General features: G+C 38.2%; 1 protein-coding gene across 1 annotated transcript in view; it reads right to left on the bottom strand.

The window, feature by feature from the left end:
- LOC110543889 (uncharacterized) overlaps window positions 1-25,866 on the bottom strand; it is a 288,801-nt gene that overhangs the window by 195,126 nt on the left and 67,809 nt on the right. Inside the window, 1 exon segment of the mRNA XM_060375459.1 lies at window positions 21,418-21,501. Within this exon segment, the coding sequence (XP_060231442.1) occupies window positions 21,418-21,501 (84 nt within the window).

The following is a 25,866-nucleotide window of genomic DNA, read 5'->3' on the forward strand; positions in this document are numbered from 1 at the left end:
ATCCAAATGTAAGCTGAACAAGGACACCACCAACTAACATGCCAAGCAGCATGGGGAAATGCCCAGAAAGGCTCATCTCTAACAGAAAGAACTATAGGCAACTAAGTAAAGCTTAGTGCAGGACAGATCGCCCTCCCCAGGGAAGAACATACCAATTTGTTGTCAGTGTGCTAAATTGTCAGCCCTGAAAATATACATGTAAGTAATATTATATGGGTTCAGTAGGTTATATTTACAAATCTACATACATACACACATATGCATGCAATAAAAATTACATGAAGTACATGAATTTGAAAGAGAGCTGGATGATGGTCATATGAGAGGGTTAGGAGGAAAGAGAAGGAAGAAATGGAATTACAATACAATCTCAAAAATTAAAAAGTACTAAAACAATTGAATATTAAGAAAACAAGAAACCCAATGAAAAAGAGGTATAGAACTAAACAGTCTCAATATATGAAGCACAAATGGTTGCATAATTATTTTTTATTATGACCATTTTAATTAATTAATGTTTTGACTTAATGGCAATGTATTCATTCTGTATCCCAGCTGTAGCCCCCTCCCTCGTCCCTGGCCAACCCCACAGTTCCTCCCTCTTTTCCTTCCATGCAGCTCCCTCACTCCACTGATAGGGGAAGTCCTCCTCCCCTTCCAACTGACCCTAGCCTATCAGTTCTCATCAGGACTGGCTGCATTGTCTTCCTCTCTGGCCTGGTAAGGCTGCTTGAGCCTCAGGCGGAGGTGATCAAAGAGCCAGCCACTGAGTTCATGTCAGAGACAGCCGCTGTTCCCTTTGCTAGGACACCCACTTGGACACTGAGCTGCCATGGGCTACATCTGTGCAGGGGTTCTAGGATATCTCTATGCATGGTCCTTGGTTGGAGTATCAGTCTCAGAAAAGACCCCTGTGCCCAGGTTTTTTGCTTCTGTTGTTATCCTTGTGGAACTCCAGGTCTTTCATCTCCTCCTTCTTTCATAAGATTCCCTGAGCTCTGCCTAAAGTCTGGCTATGAGTCTCATGCCTTCTGAGAAAATTAGGAATAGTGCTGCTTCAAGTTCCAGCTAGGACCTACGCATATATCCACTCCTAGCCATATATCCAAAATATGCTCAAGTATACAACAAGAAAATTTGTTCAACCATGTTTGTAGCAGCTTTATTCCTAATAGCCAGAATCTGGAAACAACCCAGATGTCCCTCATTATAGGAATGGATGCAGAAATTGTGGTACATTTACACAATGGAATATTACTCAGCAATTAAAAACATGGAAATGAAATTTGCAGGAAAGTGGTGGAAACCAGAAAATTTCATCCCTAGTGAGGTATTCCAGAAGCAGAAAGACACACAGGGTATATACTCACTCATAAGTGGATATTAGGCATATAATATAGGATGAACCTGCTAAAATCTGTACACCTAAAGAAACTAATCAAGAAGGAGGATTCTGGGTAAGATGCTCGATATTATTCAGAAAGGCAGAGGATAGACATCAGAAGAAGGAGAACACAGGAAATAAGGCAGAAGCCTACCACAGAAGGACTCTATCCAGCAGGGTTGAGTAATATTTTTAATTAAATTTTTATTTTTTATATTAATTACAGTTTATTTACTTTGTATCCCATCTGTAGACCCCTCCCTCATTCCCTCCTAAACCCACTTTCCCTCCCTCATCTCCTCCTTGTCCCTCTCTAAGTCCACTGATAAGGGAGGTCCTCCTCCCCTTCCATTTGACCCTCGCTTATCAGCTCTCACCAGGACTGGCTGCATGTCCTCCTCGGTGGCCTAGCTAGGCTGCTACTCCCAAGGGGTTCGGGAGGTCAAAGAGCTAGCTGCAGAGTTCAAACCAGAGATAGTCCCTGTTCCCCTTACTAGGAAGGCCACTTGGCTACTGAGCTACCATGGGCTACTTCCAAGCAGTGGTTCTAGGTTACATCTATGCATGGTCCCTGGTTTGAGAATCAGTCTCAGACAAGACCCTGTGCCCAGATATATTTGGCCCTTGTGGAGCTCCTGTCCTCTCCAGGTCATACTAACTCTCTTTTCTTTCATATGATTCTCTGCACTCTGCCCAAAGTTTGGCCATGAGAGAACAGGAACTCAAAGATCTAAGAACCAATATGGAAGCACAACTGATAGTTTAACAATTGAAGAAACAGATATATTAGTGAACAGGAGGTTAGATATTAAAAATGTTAAGAAAAAATAATTAGATAAAAAGAAAAATCTATGAATACAAATATTATTTGGAAAAATTTAAATGCCTGTGTCTTCAGAGATCCAAATGAAGATAGAAGAGTTAGGAATATAATTCAAGGAAATAAAAAATAAAATAAATTTTTTTTTACAAAAGGAATATACACAAAAACTTATGGGCCTTAAATAAGAACAATTAATTGGCATCTAAGCCAAAACACATCAAAGTCAAACACTGTGAAAAGTAAAAACAAAGTAAAGAAAAGCAAGCAAGCAAGCAAACAAAAACCACTGAAGAAATTACACCTTGCATGTAAAGAAAAAACATGAAGGAAACAGGATCTATTTCTTATCAGAATCCATAAAGACCACATGAAAATGGAAAAAGTTTCAATGCTCAGGAAAAGTATTGTCAGTCCAGGATTATATGTACAGCAGAAATATCCTTCATATATAATAAGAAAACCAACTAAAAGTCTCGAATGAAGGGAAAGAAAAGAACTGTTGTGAAACTTATCCAATGAAATACTTAAAGGAAATTCTTATACCAGGAAGTAAATGACAAATTATAATGATGAAATAACAGTAAGGAAGTACAAATATAAATTGTAAAAATAGGAATAAATAGTATTCCTTCTTTTGAGTTTTCTAAATTATTTTTTTTAAATGAAGCAAAATTGTAGTATTTCAGACTGGGCATGTAGAATAGTTGTAACGTGCTTGGCAAAAATAATCATGGCACTTGATGTGACATTCAGAACCACAGAAAAAAACAATTCTACATGTAATTGGCAAAGGGGTAACATATTCTGTATTTCATTTAAATGGCTGACTTGGAATGAAACTAGAAATAAGTAGCAAAAGAGGAAAATCATCACACTTCTAGAAATAAAATGGTATATTCATAAATTATCATAGAGCTAAGTAGGTATCAAATGAGGTAAGAAGTACAAGTAACTAAATAAGGAGAACACAAGATATTATATATGTAAGATGCTAACTTGTATTGCAATATAATTTTATATAGTTAAGTACATGCATTAGAAGAAAAGAAAGGCTGATTTTCATAGTGGCTGTACCAGTCTACACTCTAAACATCGGTGAATAAGGTTCCCCTTTTCCATATTCTAATCATCACAGAACTATCATGTTTAGCTATGCCCTTACTAGATATATTTCTAAAAGACACTATATCCTACCACAGATAAATATTCACATTCACTGATTTTCTCTTTTTAATACATAAGAAATGGAATCAGTCTAGATATCCATCATGTGATGATAATGAAATTGTGGCACATATACAGATTAACTTTTTTTTTCAGATGTAAAAAAAAAATTAACCTACAAAATATTATAGTGGGTGAGAAAATTTAGGCCCAGAAAGACAAACGCTGTATCTTCTGTCTCTTATGAAGATATTAACTTTGAATTTTTAGATTCCTATGTCTAAGTCTGAGTGAATGTCTTTAGTGTTCAGGAAGTGATCATGGAAGCGTAAGGAGAGGGACAGTAAAAATCATATGACAGGAACATAGGGGGCAGAGTAATATAAGTCCTACAAATGTTTATACAAGGATAGAGGCAAAAATATTGTGAAAATATAGAGGTGAGAAAGGGTTAATTAAAATTCAAGATATATGAAAATGCCATAGAGAAATCTACTGATTTAAAACCAAAAATGTAATTGAAAAAAGGAGAGTCTGAATGGGTACAAAATGCTATACTTAAGTCATTAGTTTTCCTATTTTGTTTTATTGCTTTTTCTGTTTCTTGAGATTATAAAATAATTTTACCATTTCCTGTTTCATTTTCCTCCCTCACACTGTCTTACATATATCACTCCTTTTCTCTTTCAAATTCACGGCTTCTTTTCCATTGATTGTTGTTATATATAGAAATACATATATATCCATACACACACACACACACACACACACACACACACACACACACACACACACACATATATATATATATATATACAACCTTCGCAGTTTGTATAATTTGAACGTCAACTCTACACAAAAACTACAGGCAACCAAAGAAAACTAAAAATGGATGAAACAGTCTTCTACAGGAAAGAGCATAAAAATTGGTTATCCAGTATCAAATAGTCATAGTTTTTCTTAATCGTGATATTTTTGTTAGTTCTTGGAGAACTCCCTATATCCATACAATGTATGTTGTTTATATTTACAACCTCTCTTCTCTTCTTAACTTCTCGCAGATCTATCCCATAACCCAACACCTCCCAAGTATGAATCTTATTTTAAAACAAATAACCATCATGTCCAGATGTAATGCTGATATACTTGTGTGGGGGTACCATCTCCTGTTACCTGGTCAATACACCAGGGCTTACACACCTACAGAAAACTGACTCTTCCTTCCTTAGAAGTCATTCAGAGTCAAATACCTCTTTAGGTTAGGGGTAGGGACTCATGAGCTCCTCCCTACTCCATGCTTTCATGTTAATTGACTTGATCATGTGCAGGCAACCATAACTTCTGTGAGTTCATAATTACAAATAGTATTCTCCCGTCCAGAAGACAATGACTTACACTTTAGAAAATGTTTCTTTCAAAAGCCACAGGTTATCCTAAAAAAAGATGATAGGGATACCGTCCCTTGAGTTATTGGTAATAGATGTACAGGAAACCCTTAAAACAATTCAGGGTATTGCCAGTATTTTGGTTACCAACTGCAATGCTATGCTAAGGCCCTATTGCTGAAAATACCACATACTTTGGTCACAGTACCTGAACAATCAAGTTGGTACTGACTTGGAAGCTTCTTCCCTGCTGGTTAGCTTTCATACTACCAAATGAACACACATTCTTATCAGTAGTCCAGAAACTTTCTCCATAAGTGATGGTATACTAGAATAAAAAAATCTCAACAAATATTGAAAAATTGAAATAACATCATGTATTCTGACCACAATGGAATAAAGTTAGAGATGAGCAGCAATAGTAGCTATAGAAATTTCACAAACTCATGGAAAAAAAAAATCACACTATTGGATGACTGAATAGACCACCGAAGAAAATTTAAAAATTCCTATAACTGAAAGAATACACATCATATGAAAATCTATGGAATACTGTGAAGGCAGTTCTAAAATGAAAGTGTATAGTGTTAATTGTGGAAATAAAAAATTGAGTGGTCTTGAATAAATAAATGATATATATACTAAGGTCTTGGAAAAACTAGTACTAACCTCAAGCTCTCAGCAGACAAGATGACCTGATCAAAATTAATGAAATTAATGACAGAGAAACAAAAATAACAATACGAGGACAATGCAGCCACTTTTGATGTGAAATGATAGACTAAGATCAGAAAGGAGAGGAGAACCTCCCCTATCAGTGGACTTGGGGAGTGGCATGCATGCAGAAAGGGGAGGGAGGGGGGATCAGGAGGGGAGGAGGGAGGGGCTTAGGGGGATACAAAATGAATTACAAAGTGTAATTAATAAAATAAAATAAAAAAAAATAAAAAATAACAATACAAAGAATTAAGATAACAGCCGATTCTTAGAAAAAAATTGACAAAAAATCTTAGCCAAATTAAAAATATAGACGAATATAGATTTTGTTTACTCTATATTATATGGCTAATATCCACTTTTAAGTGAGTATATAAGCATGTGTGTCTTTCTGATTCTGGGTTACCTCACTCAGGATGATCTTTTCTAGTTCCAGCCATTTGCCTGCAAATTTCATGATTTCCTTGTTTTTAATTGCTGAGCAGTATTCCATTGTGTAAATGTACCACAATTTCTGTATCCATTCCTCAGCTAAACAACAAGGAGAATCCTAGGGAAGATGCTTAATCCTCATTCAGAAGGGAAAACAGGATAGATATCAGAAGTGAGAAAAGATAAGGAAGAGGACAGGAGCCTACCACAGAGGGTCACTGAAAGACTCTACCCAGCAGGGTATTGAAGCAGATGCTGAGACTGATAGACAAAATTTGGGCAGAGTGCAGAGAATCTTATGGAAGAAGAAGGAGACATAATGACTTGGGGACTTGAGATCCACAAAGAGACCAACAGAACCTTAAATGACTTTCAAAAGTGGAGGAAAACATGGAGTTAGTCAATTTACCTGACCACCCGTCTCCCCCTGCTCCAGAGCGGGCCTGACCTCTCCTAGAGGCCACCATTCCCAAGGGGAAGCACTCTGTTCTTGGGTGGAGACCCAGACCAAGGCTCTGTGAGGCTGGCGGCCTCTGGCCAAAACATGAACTTGGCTGATGAGGAAGTTTCCATCTTAGCGTTGGGAGTTGGTCCAGGTTTGGGAGCTGGACCTCCACCCCTTCCCCCTGGGGGGACCCCCAGGGACCAGCCCAGAGGGGTTGGAGGTGGCTGGGAACTCAGTGTGTCCTCTATGCCCCTTGGCCACCGCCTATGACTATTAATTTCATATGCTCCATCCTGCAGTGTGTGTGGAGGTGACAGATTGCCCAGCCTCAGTTTACCCATCTGTAAAGTAGCTCCTAGGTGTATCTGAGACATAGCCTTGGGTACCCTCTATATGACAGGATTGTCCTTGGGGCTCCCTTCTAGCACAGGGTTTCATTTTGAGAAAGGGTCCCATACTGTAGCCCAGGCCAGCCTGGAACCTGCTACGTAGCTGATGATGACCTTGAATTCCCGATCCTTGGAGCTTGTTGGTCTCCTTGGTTTGCCTGTGGTATATATGCAAGATTAGAGTCTCACAACAGCGTAATGCAGCCATGACCATTCAGGCCTTTACAGCCATTGAAGCAGGACAGTCTCCCCAAGCATGGTTGGCTACCATAAAAAGCTAAAATGTTATGCTCAGGATGCGAGGCTAAGCACTGCACTCAGGGTCAGCCGCTTTCGACCCAAAGAAGAGCATGTCTGATTGCTTGCGGGTTGATGCCCCAGGTCCCGCCTCTGAGAAAAAGGTATCGGACGGGTCCGATGCTCTTTGGGTGGATGCCACCTAAATGAACATCGGTACAAAGTCCCAATTTATTTCTAATATCAGAGATCAGACCTCTACTCTTGCCTGATGCATCTAAAACTAAAAGGGGGAACTGTAGAGAGCTGCGTAATGCCACGCCTTAAAGATGGAGCTGGTTTCCACCTTCCACCTTCCCGATGGTGAGTGCTCTCTGTCACGAACAACTCCACATTTGGCTAAGGCTGAGGATCTGGCTTGCTTCTGTGTATGTGGACCTATCTGCATTGCCCACATAGCACGCTGGGGTTGGCTACAGAGGCTAATATTTAAGCTGTGGGCTGGCTTTCCCCAGGGTCAGATGATTGTTCAAGGTTCCTGAATAAACTGCATTGAGAAAAAAAAAAAAAAAAAAAAAAAAAAAAAAAAAAAAAAGACACCAACAGAGCCAAAAAATCTGGACCCAGGGGGCGCTGTAGAGACTGATGAATCAACCAAGGACCATTCATGGAGAGGACCTAGACCCCTGCTCAGATGTAGCCCATGGGCAGCTCAGTCTCCATGGGTCCTCATAAGGGGAGCAGGGACTGTGTCTGGCACGAATTCAGTTACCTGCTCTTTTATCACCTTCCTGAGGATAGGTGGCCTTACTAGGCCACAGAGGAAGAAAATGCAGACAATTCTGATGTGACCTTAGAGGCTAGGGTCAGGTGGTAGCAGAGGAGGCCCTCCCATATCAGTGGACTTGGGGAAGAACATGGGGGGGAGGGGGGGACCAGGAGGAGATGAGAGAGGAGAATATAGTCAGGATACACAGTGAATAAATTAAGTAATAAAAAGTATAGAGATGACCCAAACTAATAAAATTAGAGATAAAAGGGAGAAATTACAGTAGATTCCAATAAAATTCAGAAAACTATGAAGAGTTACTTTAAAATCAAGTGAGTTTGTATACGCAGTGACATATTGTAATGTCTAATCTTTGTTGTCAACTTGACATACTTGGGAAGAGGGAGCTTCAATTAAAAATTTGCCTCTATCAGCCTAGCCTATGGCCATGTCTGTTAGGCATTTTCTTCATTTCTAATTGGTATAAAAGGACTGAGCTCTGAATCTCAGCAGTACCATTTATAGAGAGGTGGGCCTGGGCTATATTTTAAAAAAGTAACTGAGTAAGTCAGGGCAGCAAGGCAGTAAGCAGCATGCCTCTATGGTCTCTGCTTCAGTTCCTGATTCCAATTTGCTGTCTTGAGCTCCTGACCTGGCTTCACTAAATGATGTAATGTAACCTATAATGTGAAGTAAACCACATTCTCCCAATGTGCATTATGTGTTTTATGATAGCAATTGAGGATCAAAAAAAGGCATGTACAAAAATTAAAGAAATATTAAATAAATTATTTAAATGAACATATAACCAACAATGAGATTGACACAGTAATAAATCTCACATGAAAAAAAAGCCAATGATAAGATAGATTCACTGCAGAATTCTATAAGAACTTTAAAGAATTAAATTCAATACCAATCAAGCTATTCCATAAAATGGAAAAGTCAGAATACTGCCCAAGCTCTTTTATGAAGACAGTATTACCATGATATCAAATCACAATAGTTTGATTGATTGTCATAAAATCAAAGATATCAGATAGACAAGCAAAAAAAAAAAAAAAAAGGAATTTGCAGATTATCTTCCTTTTGAACACAGAGTCTATTTGGCTAGTTTTATGTCATCTTTATAAAAGCTAGACTCCTCTGAAAGTACAAAACCTCAATTGAGAAAATGGTACCATAATATTCAGCTATAAGGAAATTTCTTTATTACTGATTGACAGAAGAGTGTCCTGCCTATTTTGGGTGGGGCTATCCATGGGCTGGTCATCCTGGCTTCTATAAGAAATCAAGTTGAAGCCATGATGAGCAAGCCACTAATGAGCACACTCCAATCCCATCCCCATGGTGTCTGCATCATATCCTGCCTCTAGGTTCCTTCCCGGCTTGAATTCCTGCCCTTATTACTTGTGGTGATGAACTGCTATATGGAAATTTGAGTAAAATAACCATTCTTTCACAGATTGCTTTTGGCCATGGTGTTTCATCATAACAACAGTAACCTTAACTAAGACAAGTTAGTATCAGAATTAGGGTATTGCTGTGACAGACCAGAACAAATCAGGTGGTTTTGGGGAGGATTGTGGAAGGAATTTGGAACTTTGGGAAGGAAAAGTCATTGAGTGTTGGTGAGCTTGGTGGGCTGTTTTGGGGGTCTGGAAGATAAGAATGTTGACAGCAGTGCAGAAAATGGAGATCTGGCTTGTAAAGTTTCAAAGGGAAGCAAAGACTCTTCTAGGCATTTTGTGTGAAGAATTTGTGGTATCTGGTTATAGGGAACTGAAGAATCAGCAGCTATAAGACAAGAGAACAGAGCCACTGAAGTAAAACCTTTGTGTTACTAGAACAATGGATGCTGGTTAAATGGAGCTGAGAAATTATCAAAGATCAAGCGACCAGGATCATTCAAGCAAAATCCTTTTTCTTTTTCTCCTTCCAAAATTTATTTTTATTTTATTTTTTATTTATTTGTACTTTATATTCTGATTGTAGCCCTGTTCCTCATCTCCTCATGCTCCACTCTCCCTCACTCTTTCCCCCTATCACCTTACCCTAGTCCTCAGAAGGAGAGAGGCATCCTCCCTTACCATCTGACTCTAGCCTATCAAGTCTCATCAGGTCTGCCTGGATCCTCTTTCTTTGTGGCCAAGTAAGGCTGTTCCTACAGGGGGAAATGATCAAAGAGCAGGCAACAGAGTCTATGTAAGAAATACCCCTTCTTCCCCTTACTAAGGAAACCATATGAAGACTGACCTGACTATAGGCTACATCTGAGCAGGGGGTCCAGGTCCTTTCCATGCATGGTGTTAGGTTGGTGCACCAGTCTTTGCAGGTACCCCTGGGCCTAGATTTTTTGGTTTCTTTTGTCTCCTTGTAGAAATACTACTTATCATTTTTAAAAAGGAAATCATTAAATTATTTTTTCTGAAAAGATTTTTTTCTTTATTTTTTTTAAATTATTTCAATTTATTCACTTTGTATCCCACCTGTAGCCCCCTCACTCGTTTCCTCCTAGTCCTACCGACCCTCCCTCTTCTCTACTTATGCCCTTTCCCTAGTCACCTAATAGGGGAGGGTCTTTTCCCCTTCTCTCTGACCTTATCCTATCAGGTCACATCAAGACCAAGACTGGCTACATCATCTTCAGTGGCCTGGAAAGGCTCTATCCCCAAGGGAGAGGTGAACAAAGAGCTTGGCCAATGAGTTCATGTCAGAGAGAGCCCCTAATCCCCTTACAAGGGAACCCACTTGGAAACTGAGCAGTCTTTGGGCTTCCTCTGAGAAGGGGGTCTAGGTCTTCTCCATGCATGGTCCTTGGTTGGAGTTACGGTCTCTGTAGGACCCTCTGGACCCAGGTTTTTTGGCTCTGTTGTTCTCTTGTGGAGTTCCTGTCTCCTCCAGGTCTATTTCCCCTTTCTTCCTCAAGGTTTCCCGAGCTCTGCCCCAAATTTGGCTATGAGTCTCAGTATCTCCTTTGATACTCTGATGGGTAGAGTCTTTCAGAGGCACCCTGTGGAAGGCTCATGGTCCTGTTCTTTGGACATTTGCTAAATTATGCTCATAGAATCCTATTCATAATAAACAGAATCTGGAAACCACCTAGATATTCCTCAGCTGAAGAATGGATACAGAAAATGTGGTCCATCTAAACAATGGAATACTACTCAGCAAATAAAATAAATGAAATCATGAAATTTGCAGGCAAATGGAGGGAACTAAAAAAAGATGATCCTGAGTGAGGTAGCCCAGAAGCAGAAAGACACACTTGGTATATACTCACTTATAAGTGGATATTAGCTATATAATATAGGATAAACATACTAAAATCTATAGTCCCAAAGAAGCTAAACAACGAGGAGGACCCTAGGGAAGAGGCTGAAATCTCACTCAGAAGCACAAACAGGATCAGAACTAGGAGAAGACAGGGAACAGGGCAGAAACCTACCACAGAGGGCCTCTAAAAGACTCTGCCCATCAGGGTATCAAAACAGATGCTGAGACTCATAGCCAAACTTTGAGCAGGATGCAGGGAAACTTTGGGAAGAAGTGGGAGATAGAAAGGTTAGAAAGGGACAGAAGCTCCACAAGGAGACCAACAGAGCCAAAAATTCTGGGCTCAGGGGGACCTGCAGAAACTGATAACCCAACCAAGAACCATGCATGGAGAGGTCCTAAAACCCTTGCTCAGATGTAGCCCATAGACTCAGTCTCCAAGTGGGTGTCCTAGTAAGGGGAGCAGGGGTTGTCACTGACATGAACTCAGTGGCCAGATCTTTGATCACCTCTCTCTGAGGGTGTGTATGAAGCCTTGCCTGGCCACAAAGGAAAATAATGCAGCCAAGCTCTGATGAGACCTAATAAGCTAAGGTCAGATAGAAACGGAGGAGGTTCTCCCCTAACAGTGGACTAGGGGAGAGGAATAGGGGGAGAAGAGAAAGGGTGGGTGGGACTTGGAGGAATGGAGGGAGGGCTGTAACCAGGATACAAAGTGAGTAAATTGTAATAAATAAGTAAGTAAGTAAGTAAATAAATAAATAAATACATTTAATTAAAAAATGTTCAACGTTCTTAATCATCAGGGAAATGCAAATCAAAATGACTCTGAGATTCCATCTTATTCCTGTCAGAATTCCCAAGATCAAAAACTTAGGTGACAGCACATGCTGACAAGGATGCAGAGCAAGGGGTTGACTCTTAATTTTACAAAAGAATGCATACTCAGGAAGGAGAACAGTGCACAGTAAGTTCAAGACTGGCTTGATTCACATAATTTCTATGAAACAGAAAGCAAGACACTGTCACAGAATATATTAACAAATACGGTTCCACATTAAACCATTTATATAATTACTGAATAATTTTGTACATTTGGTTCTACTCATATGATTTTATGTAATACACACATACGCCATTAAAGGTGTCCAATGGTTTTGTCAAGGTAGCAAAATGAAATGTTGTCAATCTTTAAATATTCATGAATTTTTCACAGGAGACCTCTACAAATAATTTAACATATTCTCAAGGGGAAAATATGCTCCAGTGCATTCAACCTCAATGTTTAAAACTGAATTACTCAAAAATGGCTGAAGAAAATCTCAATTGAATCCAGATAGCTAGTAATTTACTAGAAGAGAGGCTATATCTCAAAAGAATTAAGAGCCTATAGGTCACACATGCTTTCTCTGCCACAACTCAACCTCTTTTTAAAATATGTTTTCTGCAATCACAACCCAAATGACATTTCAAAGAGCAACTCCATCATTCTCCTGCTTTTTGCACTGTAACATCAGAAATCATTTATAAAAATTATACATCTAGTGAGTGAACTGGAAAATAATTGTGTTTAGTATGGTCAAGGCACTTCCCTGAGTTGATAAAAGAGAAACAAATTTCCTTTTCTGAAGGAAGCTATTCTATAATAGTAAGGCAATTTCATAACATAAAAGAAAAGCAATACAATCCTACATATGAAGACAAAATTTTAAGACATTATAAGTATAACAAGAGGGTATGGATTAAAGAAACCTCATAATGAAGATAAAAATCAGCTCCGAAGAGACAACATAATTCAGATTATAACACAAAAATGATCTGAAATTTTTAGTGATATGAATAAAGACAAAAATTATTAATAAAGTGAATTTTAAAGAAAGTTTCCTGGGAGCCGGAGAGATGGCTCAACAGTTAAGTGCACTGGCTACTCTTCCACAGGTCCTGAGTTCAACTCCCAACAATCACATGGTGGCTCATTAGCATCTCTAATGAGATTTGGTGCCTTCTTCTGTCCTGCAGGCGCACACAGCCAGAACACCGTATACAGAATAAATAAATAAATAAATCTTGAAAAAGAAAGTAGCCCATTACAACACGGGCAATTATAATATTTATATATATAGACATTACAGATATTAAGAATATGATTTAGTGGATATTTTCACTTATGAGCCTAAGTATTTGGAATTAACTTTCAGATAAAGGACATTTGCAAAGGCTTTGAATAAGCAAATCGTAATGAATAACAAAGAAGTGTTTACAGAATAAATGGGCTTTTTGCAATACTTACAATAGCTGATTAGTTTGGAAGTTATTACCTTTTAAATTCAAGATGTGCATTTCTCAACAGAGAAATATCGAATGGCAAACACTTAAAAATGTTCAACATCCTTAGTCATCAGCAAAATGGAATCAAAACGACTCTGAGATTCCATCTTACACCCATCATGATGACTATGATCAAAAACTCAAGTGACCTACCAATCCATTAGTATGGGATAATTATTAATTACCAATTCTACCAATCCATTAGTATGGGGTAATTAATAATTACCAATCCTACCAAAAGCATTCTACACATTCAATGGAATTTCCATAAAAATACCAACACAATTTTTTACTTCATATGAATAAACAAACAAAAAAACAGAATAGCTAAAACAATCCCGTACATTAAAAGATCTTCCAGAGTTATCTCCATCCGTGATCTCACGCTGTACTCTAGAGCAACTGCATTGTACTGGCATAGAAACAGACTACTGAATCAATGGAAATCGAATCAAAGACACAGAAATAAAGCCACATACCTATAGAAATTTAATTTTTGACAAAGAAGTTAAAATCATACAATGGAAAAAACATAGCATCTTCAACAAATGGTGCTGGACTAACTGGTTGTCTACATGTAGAAAAATGAAAATAGTTTTATGAACTATAGTCAAACATGTTTTGTTATCTTATAAGAATAAATTATATGATGACGCAATTAATAGCATGTGTTTTTATAATTTTTCATTCAAGTCTAAGGTGGCTAGATAGAATACATTTATTATTTCTTTTTTACTTTTAATATTTTCTTATTAATTTATTTATGTTTTCACAATGTATTCATTATATATCCTGATAGAAACCTGCTCCCTCAACTCCTACCGGTCCCACACTCCCTCCTTCTTCCCACCTATCCCCTTCCCTTAGTCCACTGAAAAGTGGAGTTCTCCTCTGCCATCTGCCCATAGCTTATCAAGTCTCATCAGGACTGCCTGTATCCTCATCCTCTGTGGCTGGCAAGTCTGCATCACCAGGGGCAAATGATCAAAGAGCAGGCAACCTAGCTCATTACAGAAGCTGCTCCTGATCCCCTCACTCTGAGATCCGTATGGAGACTGAGCTGCCAATGGGCCACATCTGCACAGGAGGTCTAGATCCTCTCCTAGCATGGTCCTTGGTTAGTACATCAGTCTCTGTAGGAACCCCTGAGCTCAGATCATTTAGCTTTGTTGGTCTCTCTGTGGGGCTTCTTTCCCCTCCATGCACCTCTATCCCTACCACCTCTTTTCATCCATAAGATCCCCTGTGCTCTGCCCAAAGTTGGGCCATGGGTCTCAGCATCTGCTCCATCTGCTCCGATCCCCTGTTGGGTGAATACTTTCAGAGGACCCTCAGTAGTAGGCTTCCATCCTGTTTCCTCCCTTCCACTTATTCTTGTTTCTATCCTGTTTGCCATTCTGAATGAGATTTAAGCATCCTCCCAAGGATCCTCCTTAGTGTTTAACTTCTTTAGGTCTTTAGATGGCTATTCTCTATTACACAGCTAATATCTGCTTAGAAGTGAATGTATACCATGGCTGTCTTTCTGTTTCTGGGTTACCTTACTCAAGCAATAGTAATAAAAACTACACTGTACTGGCATATGAACAGACTAATGTATCAATGGAATTGAATTGAAGACCCAGAAATAAACCCACACACCTATGGCACCTGATATTTGACAAGGACACCAAAACCATACAATGGAAAAAAGATAGCATTTTCAACAAACAGTGCTGGACTAAACTGGATGTCTACATGTAGAAAAATGCAAATAGAGCCATATCTATAACCCTATACAAAATTAAAGTTCAAGTGGATCAAAGATACCAACATAAAACCAGACACACTAAATCTTTTGAGAAGAAAAAGTGGGCAAGAGCCTCGAACTTATTGGCACAGGAGACAATTTCTTGAATAGAACACAAGCAGCTCAAGCTCTAAGTTCTACAATCAATAAATGGAACCTTGTGAAACTGAAAAGCTTCTGTAAAGGAAAGGGCACTGTCATGAGAACAAAACAACAACCTACATACTTTGAAAAAGTCTTCACCAACCCTACATCAGACAGAAGGCTAATATCCAGAATATATAAAGAACTCAAAGAAGTTAAACACCAACAAACCAAGTAATCCAGTTAAAAAATGTGGTACAGAGCTAAACAGAATTCTCAACAGAGGAATATCAAATTGCAGAGAAACACTTAAAGAAATGCTCAACATATTTAGTCATCAGAAAAATGCAAATCAATACAACTCTGAGATTTCATCTCACAACCTTCAGAATGGCTAAGATAAAACAATCCCCATCCGGAAGGGCATAGAGGATGGACATCAGAAGAAGAAGAAAACAGGAAACAACCTGGGGGCCTGCCACAGAGGGCCTCTGAAAGCCTCTGCCCTTCAGACTATCAAAGCAGATGCTGAGCCTGATGGACAACTGTTGGGCAGGTGAACGGAATTTTAGGAAAGAACTGGGAAATGGTGGGAGCTGGAGAGGACGGGGTCTCCACAAGGAGAGCAACAGAACAAGAAAATTTGAACACAGGAACTTCCCAGAGACTCATACTCCAGCCGGGGACTGTTCGTGGAGATAACCCAGAACCCCTGCACAGATGTAGCCCAGGGCAGTTCAGAGTCCAATTGGGTTACATAGTAATGTGAAGAGGGACTGCCTCTGACATAATCTGATTGGCCTGCTCTTTGATCACCTCCCTCTGGGGGGGGAGCAGCCTTACCAGGCCATAGTAGAGGACAATGCAGCCACTTTTGATGTGAACTGACAGACTAAGATCAGAAAGGAGAGGAGAACCTCCCCTATTAGTGGACTTGGGGAGTGGCATGCAAGCAGAAGGAGGAGGGAGGGTGGGACTGGGAGGGGAGGAGGGAGGGGCTTATGGGGGGATGCAGAATGAATAAAGTGTAATTGATGAAAAATTTTAAAAAAAAGGGAAAAGAAATTCAAGTGACAACACATGCTGAAAAGTATGTGGAGAAAGGAGAACTATCCTCCATTGCTGGTGGGAGTGCAAACTTGTACAACCACTTTGGAAATCAATTTGGCACTTTCTCAAAAATGTAGGAATAGTACTACCTGAAGATGAAGCTATACCACTCTTGGCATATACCCAAAACATTCCTCACCATTCAATAAAGACATTTGCTCAGCTATGTATACAGCAGCTTATTTGTAATAGCCAGAATCTGGAAACATCTTAAGTGTCCCTCAATGGAGAATGGATGCAGAAATTGTGGTATATCTACACGATGGAATACTACTCAGCTATGAAAAACGAGGAAATCATGAAATTTGCAGGCAAATAGGTGGAACTAGAATAGATCCTGAGTAAATTAATTTTATTATTCCTTAATGTTACTGTTTGATATTAGCTCATATAGGAATATAAACAAAGTAATTCTCTTTGATAATTGAAGTTGTTCCTATTAAAATATATACACAATTCTCTTTTACTTACATATAACTAGGTACATGATTCCAAAATTATTATACAAAAGATAAGATTCAGGTGATACACACACACACACACGCACACACACACACACACATATTAAAGTATAGGAAATTTACTTTTTATGTAATAGATTGAAATATCTAGTTAGTGGATGTACATTCTTGTCAGAGTTGTCTGGAAGTATTTTAAAAGTTTTTTTCTCTTTCTTTAATTTTTATTTTTTTAATTAATTACACTTTATTCACTTTGTATCCTTCCATAAACCCCTCCCTCTTCCCCTCCTAATCACACCTTCCCTCCCCCTTCTTCACGCATACCCCTCCCCAAGTCCACTGATAGGGGAAGTCCCCCTCTCCTTACTTCTGATCTTAGTCTAACAGGTCTCATCATGAGTGGCTGCATTGTTATCTTCTGTGGCCTGGTAAGGCTGCTCCCCCCTCAGGGGGAGGTGATCAAAGAGCCAGCCACTAAGTTCATGTCAGAGGCAGCCCTTCTTCCCATTACTATGGAACCCACTTGGACACTGAACTGCCATGGGCTACATCTGTGCAGGGATTCTAGGTTATCTCCATACATGGTACTTGGTTGGAGCATGAATCTCTGGAAAAACCCCTGTGTTCAAATTTTCTGGTTCTGTTGGTCTCCTTGTGGAGTTCCTGTCCACTCCAGATCTTACTATTTCCCACTTTTTACATAAGATTCCATGCACTCTGCCCAACAGTTGACCATAAGTCTCAGCATCTGCTTTGATAGTCTGCAGGGCAGAGCCTTTCAGAGGCCCTCTGTGACAGGTTCCTAGGTTGTTTCCTGTTTTCTTCTTCTTCTGATGTCCATCCTCTTTTCTTTTCAGGATGGGGATTGAGCATTTTAGTCAGGGCCCTCCCTCTTGATTAGTTTCTTTAGATGTACAGATTTTAGTAGGTCTATCTTATATTAATATGTCTATATGAGTGAGTAACAGAGCTAAACAGAGAATTCTCAATAGAGGAATATCTATCGAATGGCAGAGAAACACTTAAAGAAATGCTCAACCTCATTAGCCATCAGGGAAATGGAAATCAAAACGACCCCAATATTTCACCTTACACCCATCAGGATGGCCAAGGTCAAAAACTCAAGTGACAACACATGTTGGAGAGGTTGTGGAGAAAGGGGAACCCTCCTCCAATGCTGGTGGGAATGTAAACTTGTACAACCACTTTGGAAATCAATCTGGTACTTTCTCAAACAATTAGGAATAGCGCTTCCTCAAGATCCAGCCATAGCACTCCTAGGCATATATCCAAAAGAGGCTCAAGTACACAATAAGGACATTTGCTTAACCATGTTTGTAGCAGCTTTATTTGTAATAGCCAGAAGCTGGAAACAACCCAGATGCCCCTCAACTGAAGAATGGATACAGAAATTGTGGTACATCTACAGAATGGAATATTACTCAGCAATGAAAAATAAGGAAATCATGAAATTTGCAGGTAAATGGTGGGACCTGGAAAGTATCATCCCGAGTGAGCTGTCCTAGAACCAGAAAAGTTTCTCTCTCTCTCTCTCTCTCTCTCTCTCTCTCTCTCTCTCTCTCTCTGTGTGTGTGTGTGTGTGTGTGTGTGTGTGTGTGTGTATGTTTGTGTTTGAACCCTGGAAGAGTGAATGATTCTATCTCTCTGACATAAGAGTCTGAGGTCTCTTTTCTTGGGTAGAAAGAATTCAGATGTCTGAATAAAATAAACATAATTCACTATGCTTATCAGGGGAAATTTGTTATTTTTTTCTGAATCTGGTGGGTCAGTTAAGATACTTGATTTACTCATACATGTTTCTGTATTTCTGCCCTTCTCTATGTCTAGCGTTTTATCCATCCACTTACCAATTTATCTCCTCATTTACCTACCCACCCATCGAACCACCCATTAGGAGTGATAGTTTTTAATGAAAATATCTATTGATTCCCAAAATTGAAACTTTTGGCATACCTAACAGCAAAGTTAATAATAAATCTTGAGGTAAATTTTAAGACTGTGTTTAACCTTCTGTTCTATTATATACTAAGCCTGTAAAAGTTAAGCCTATCTTTAACAAAACAATGTAACAGCCAACCTCTCTTGTCTTGGATTTGGTATTAACAACCTTTTGTAATCTACAGTAATACATAGGTTTAATCTTTTGTTGTGTGCTTGTCCATTGATCCGACCTAGAATAATTTATGTGTAAATGCTGTGTCGTTAATCAGCTGCTGAGAGCAGCCAGCAGGTTGGAAGCAATGTTATACAATAATATCTGTCACAAATATTGAAAAGATCCTGTAGATACAGCTTGATAACATATGTGTGCAGAACTAGTTACTAATCTGGGTCAGTAAAATAACTTCTTCCGATATAAAACTCTGTTAAATATTTCTCTAAGAATCCTTTATTCCTTTCCCATGCCATGTCGTCTGTGCTGTTCAATAAATACACATCTAAACTCTTTGTTAGGGAAAGACAGAAACAACAGGGAGAGAAGTAGAGAGTTCAAGTTTGGGCTCCCTCTTGGTGTCAAATTAATCTAAGAAAAAATATGTCTGTTTTTATTTCTTAATGCATTATCTATTTGTTCTGGTGTCTTAAGATAAGGAACATTTGATGAGTTAGTGAAGTACCCATCCACTAACCCATCTACCCATATGTTTTCCTTATCCTTCTATCCATCGCTGTATTCATCATCCATCTATCCATCCATCCATCCATCCATCCATCCATCCATCCATCCACATTTTCATTCATTCAACAAGCATTAATGTCTTACCTTTTTCTCTTTTTTTATTAATTACACTTTATTCACTTCATATCCCCCCATAAATCCCTCCCTCCTCCCCTCCTAATCCCACCTTCTCTCCTTCTTCTTCACGCATGCCCCAATGTCTTAACTTTTTAACACCATTATTAAGTGTTGTAATTAGAGAAACTAATAGGAAAAAATGTCATAGACTGAGTAGAATTCAGTGTGATGGGCTTATTACCAGTATTTTTTTTTTTACACAGTATCATGTGAGTAGAAGACACAGATTAATTCATCCTGAAGTTTTGGGCAATTTTCACAACAGAAACATTATTTGTGTTTCATCAATGTCGGAGAATGAAAAATAATTAACAAGACAGAAAAAGAAGTATAAGAAACCTAAGTATAATAGAAAGTTATTAAAATGCCCAAAGAGGAAGAACATAGGGCATAATGGTGAATATAAGGGTATTTATAGTATGGCTAACAGATTCTAGGACAGGGAATCATAGGAGGTGGGGATATAAAAGGTTGATAAAATTTCCACAGATGCGTATGTTATGCTAGCGTGTTAAAGCTACTAAAATTATCTTAGATACACAGAAGTTGGGCTCACAAAAGTGATTTCTTAATATAGAACAATGTAGCATGGCTTATATGTATCCAAATGATAATATAAGGAGACAGATTTTTATCTAAGTCGCTAAATTCTAGTAACACGTGGAATGATTTTTCAGCCATTAAGTTAAAGAAGCTAAAGCAAGAAGGAGAACCATGGGTAAGATGATCAATCGTGACTCAGAAAGAAAAACAGGTTGGGCATTGGAAGAAGGAGAAAACAGGGAACATAACAGGTGCCTACCGTGGAGGGCCTCTGAAAGACTCTACCCAGCAGTGTATCAAAGAAGATGCTGAGACTCACAACCAAACTTTGGGCAGAGTGCAAGGAATGCTATGAATGAAGGGTTAAGTAGTAAAACCTGGAGAGGACAGTTGCTCCACAAGGTGACCAACAGAAACAAATATCTGGGCATAGGGGTCTTTTCTGATACTGATACTCTAACCAAGGACCATTCATAGATAGAACCTTGAACCCCTGCTCAGATGTAGCCCATGGAAGCTCAGTATCCAAGTGGGTTTCCTAGTAATGGGAACAGAGACTGTCTCTGACATGAACTAAGTGGTGGGCTCTTTAAACCCCCTCCTGAGGGGGGAGCAGCCTTCCCAGGCCACAGAGGAGGACAGTGCAGCCAGTACTGATGAGACCTGATAAGCTAGGGTCAGCTGGAAGGGGAGGAGGACCTCCCCTATCAGTGGACTTGGAGAGGAGCATGGGAGGATATGAGGGAAGGAGGGTGGGATTGGTAGGGGAGGAGGTAGGGGGCTACAGCTGGGATACAAAGTGAATAAACTGTAATTAATATAGAAAAATAAAAATTTCAGTATCCTAGTGGATTCCTTAGTAAGGGGAATAGGGACTATCTCTGACATTAACTCAGTGGCTGGCTCTTTGACCTCCCCACTACCAAATGAGGAGCATCCTTGCTAGACTACAGAGAAGGAAACTGCAGCCAGTCCTGAAGAGACCTGATAATCTAGGGTCAGATGGAGGGGGAGGAGGACCTCCCCTATCAGTGGACTTAGAGAGGGGCAGGGAGGACATGAGGGATGGAGGGTGGGTTTGGGAAGGAGTGATGGAGGGGGCTACAGCTGGAATGTAAATAAACTGTAATTAATATAAAAATAAAAATTTAATTTTAAAAAAGATACAAATAAATAAGTCTTTAAAATAAAAAAAAAATTAAAAAGTTTATCCCTTACAAATAGTTAATTTCTCAGTACCTGAAATGAATTTAAATTACTTACTACTGATACATGTTGAATGAGTGGAATACAATCAGGTTTACGTTTCACTGAAGAACTCATTGCTTTAGGTTCAGTTGTACTTGGCTAAAACAAAAGTAAAATAGGTTTAAACAGCGGACTAATTTGATAAAGAAAGGAAACCACACTATTTATTGATGGCCCAGACAGCTCAATTGGTATTTTTCATATTTCCATGAAAAAGTTGTATCGTAAATACGTGTACACTAGTATACATAAACAGTGCATGAAAAAAGAGAGATTCTTGTATGTTAGACATTATTCTGAATGTTTTGGGAATGTGTTAACTCTTTAAATACTTATAACAAAACTGTGAGGTAGGTACAGTTATACATATGAAAAAAAACCATGATATGGAGAAGTAAATTAATCTGATCAGTAATATAAGTTATGGAATTCAGATTTGAACTCAAGAAGCATAAAAATGTAATAGACATTTTAATCACTAAACAAGTTTAATAAATTTAGAAGTTTAAATTTATTTTCTTTTCCTCTTCTTAATTATATATATTTACAATTTATTCACTTTGTATCTATTCCTGTTATAGCCCCCCAAAACATATATACAAGTTTCAAAATATGGACCTACAGGTTATATTTAGGGATATATGTGTATATACCTATATACCTATACATATATGCAAACAATGATAATCAGTGGAAATGAAAAGGCCAGGAATTTGAAGGGTTGAGAGGGTTTGGAGGGAGAAATGGGAAGGGAGAATATTGTCATTGTATTATAATGTACAAACATCTTGGGCACAGAGGTTCTTGCAGAGACCAATACTTCAACCAAGGACCACGCATGGAGAGGACCTAGACTTCCTGCTCATTTTCCAAGTGGGTTCCCTAGTAAGGAGGGCAGGGGCTGTCTCTGACATGAACTCAGTGGCTGGCTCTTTGATCACTTCTCCCAGGGGGTGGTGCAGCCTTGCCAGGCCAGAGATAAAGATGATGCAACAAATCTTGATGAGACTTGATAAGCTAGGGTCAGATAGAAGGGCAGGAGGTCCTCCCCTCTCCGTGGACTGGGGAAGGGGTATGGAAGGAGAAGAGGGAGGGTGGATGGGACCGGGAGGAGATGGACGGGGCTACAGCAGGATACAATGTGAATAATTTGTAATAAGTAAGTAAATAAACAAACACATAAATAAATGAACAAAAATTAAAAAATGCAAATAAATTTAAAATAATCGTACATATAAAAGAAATATTTTTAATTGGAAAAGTATGAAACTTAAACTCCACAGCTTTTATTCCAAATGTCAATTCTGCTTGTATAGCAGTTCATTGACCTGGATAGGCTTTGGGTCTAGTTGATGTTGATATGATGCTTTTTATTCATTTGCAAGATTTTGCAAAGCTAGTTAACTTATTTTTATTTATTTTTCATTTATTATTATTACTATTACTCTTATTATTATTTACGATTTATTACTTTGTATCCCAGTTGTAATCCTCTTCTTCCTCTCCTACCTCATCTCCTCCTGGTAGTCCCACCCTCCCTCCCTGTTCTCTTCACATCCCTCTCCCCTAGTCCACTGATAGGGTAAGTTCCCCTTCGCTACTGTTTGACCCTAAACTATCAGGTCCCATCAGGACTGCCTTGATCCTCTTCCTCTGTGGGCTGGCCAGGATGCCCCACCTGGAAGAAGTGATCAAGGAGCAGGTAACTCCTCCTGTTTCTGTTCCCCTTACTAGGCAACCCACATGGAGACTGATCTGCCTATGGGCTTCATTTGAGCAGGTGTTCTAGGTCCTCTTTATGCATGGTCTTTGGTTGATGCATCAGTCTCCGCAGACCCACCTGGGCCCAGGTTTTTAATGGCTTTCTTATTCTCTCTGAGGGGCTCCTGCTCCCTCCATTTCCTTCTATTCCCCCGTCTTCCATAAAAATCCCTATGCTCTGTCCACAGTTTGCCTGTGATTCTCTACATCTGCTTAGATCCCTTGAGGGTGGAGTCTTTTAGAGGACATCTGTGGTAAGCTCCTGTTCTGCTCCCTCTTGTCACAGCTTTTGCTGTGTATCCTGTTTGCCTTCTGAATGAAATTAAGCATCTTCCCTGGGATCTTCCTTGTTGTTTAGCCCTTTTAGGTTTGTAGATTTAGTATATTTATCTTATATTATATGGCTAATATGTACTTATAAGTGAGTATATACCATGTGTGTCTTTCTGCTTCTGGGATACCTCACTCTGGATGATCTTTTTTTTTTTTTACAAAAAAAAAAGGCCATTCTATGAAAAGCATTCTACAGATTCACTGCAATTCCTATCAAAATACAACACAATTCTTTATATACCTAGAAGACTAAATTTAAAAGCATCATGTGAAATTGATTTGAGAATTTTCCTATGAAACATAACAAATATCAGGATCTATTTTAATGCTTTATTAATATTAAAATTGATTTAATATGATTTGGTGTTGCAGTAAGACTAACATCTGAATGAGTATATTATACAAAATACATTGTCTTCTGTTGAACTTCGGGAAAGTTGCTAAGCAGTACACTTAAAGAAGTAGATGGATCACTACATATCGGAATAAAAGAAAGTTTATATCATCAAGATTTAATTATGAAGAAATGAAATATAGTAAATTATTAGCTAAAACATTTCATCAAAGAAAAGCTCAAAAACGAATGGCTTGATTGATGATTTCTATGAAACATATTGGGAAAAATATCACAAATTTTACTTAAAATATTTAGTGAAACTGACCAAAGAGTATTTTTTCAAATTCATTATGCAAGGCTAGCCTTTCTCTGAGACAAAATTGCAGGTGACAAAAAAGAAAGCTATGAGCCAGCATCCTTATCTAATGTAAGAATTTTCAACAAAACATTAGCAAACCAAATCCAAAGGCATATGAAAAGTAATTCACTGTGATCACGTAGAATTCTTCTTAATCCCAAAATGAGGCTCAACATGAATGAATCAATAAGAATGGTAAATACACATACAAAATGAATAATGAAACAATACAATGTACAAAATCAGAATTTAATAAAATTCAAAACAAGAATGCTGAAAATTTCTGTACGGAGGGAGAACATTTCAATATAATAAAAATCATTAAAAATAAGGAAGCATAATAACACACTGAGTGGAGTAAAGCTAAAAGCTTTCTGTTTTAAATCTGGTGCAAGCCATGGATCAATATAATAAATTCATCCATTTAATTCAACATACTACTGGAAGTCGTAGTTTGAATAGTTAATAACAAACCAAACAAACAAATAAGATATTAACATAAGACTTTTCCTCAGTCAAGTTTTCTTTATAAATGCATTTGCATATAAAAATTCCTAAGAAAAATGTATTAGAACTAATACATGTGTTCATGTGTTCTTATTCCCAGTGTTGGAGATTGACCATGGTGCCTCACAACAGTTGGGCAATGAGTCTATCACTGACCTACACTCCCAATCACTAAGTTTAATAAATTACAATCAAGTTGCAACCTATATAACCAGTATAGTACCATCATCATATGCTACTTACAATACCAAAATTTAAAACATTTAAGAATAGATTTAATCAAAGCACTGAAAGATCAGTAAGACTGAAAATATGGTATGTTAATGAAAGAAACTGTATCAGATACAAAAAATGACAAGATATATTATAGTCATAGATTGGGAGACACACTAATATTAAAATTCCATGCTACTCAAAGCAATCTATACATTTTTACAACCCCCTTTGAAATGCAAGTGATATTTTAACATGATAAATAAAATACTAAAATATTATTGCAACTACTATAACACTAAACCACTAACATAATCTTGATCAAAAACAGAAAACAGGAGACATTATTACCTGCTGCTATGGTAACCAAACAGAATTGTATTGACATAAAAATAACCACATAAATCAATGGAAGAGATTAGTAACCTAGCTGTGAGACTATATATTTACAACCAGTTGAATTTTGACAATATTAAAAAGCTACACTACAAAAGCATTATATTTTTAATCACTGATGGTAGGCAAACTAGATGTCTACATTTGGTTTTATATGACCCAACTCTTCCTGCCTAGTTCAAAAAACATAAATCGAAAATAACTCAGTGTCTTATATGCAAGGCCAGAAATCCACGAAACTATGGGAAGAAAATGTGAGAAACATTTCATTAAACTGACAGGGCAAAGCTTTTTTGAACATACCTCAAAAACATAGGAAATAAAGGTTATAAAAAGACAAATGGTATTCTATCAAATATCAACTTCCCACAAAATAATCTACAGAGTAAAGAAATAACTTACAGAACTGGAAAAAATATTCGAAATTACTCATCCAACAAATGTTGATATAAAAAATAAAGAAATCAAAATCTCAGTAGCATATGAATACCCCAATTGAAAATTAGAATTTGCTCCCAAAATTCATTTTCTAAAAGACATGAGAATGGCTGACATGTAT

This window comes from Meriones unguiculatus, chromosome X (assembly GCF_030254825.1).
Source record: "Meriones unguiculatus strain TT.TT164.6M chromosome X, Bangor_MerUng_6.1, whole genome shotgun sequence".
Lineage (NCBI taxonomy): Eukaryota > Metazoa > Chordata > Mammalia > Rodentia > Muridae > Meriones > Meriones unguiculatus.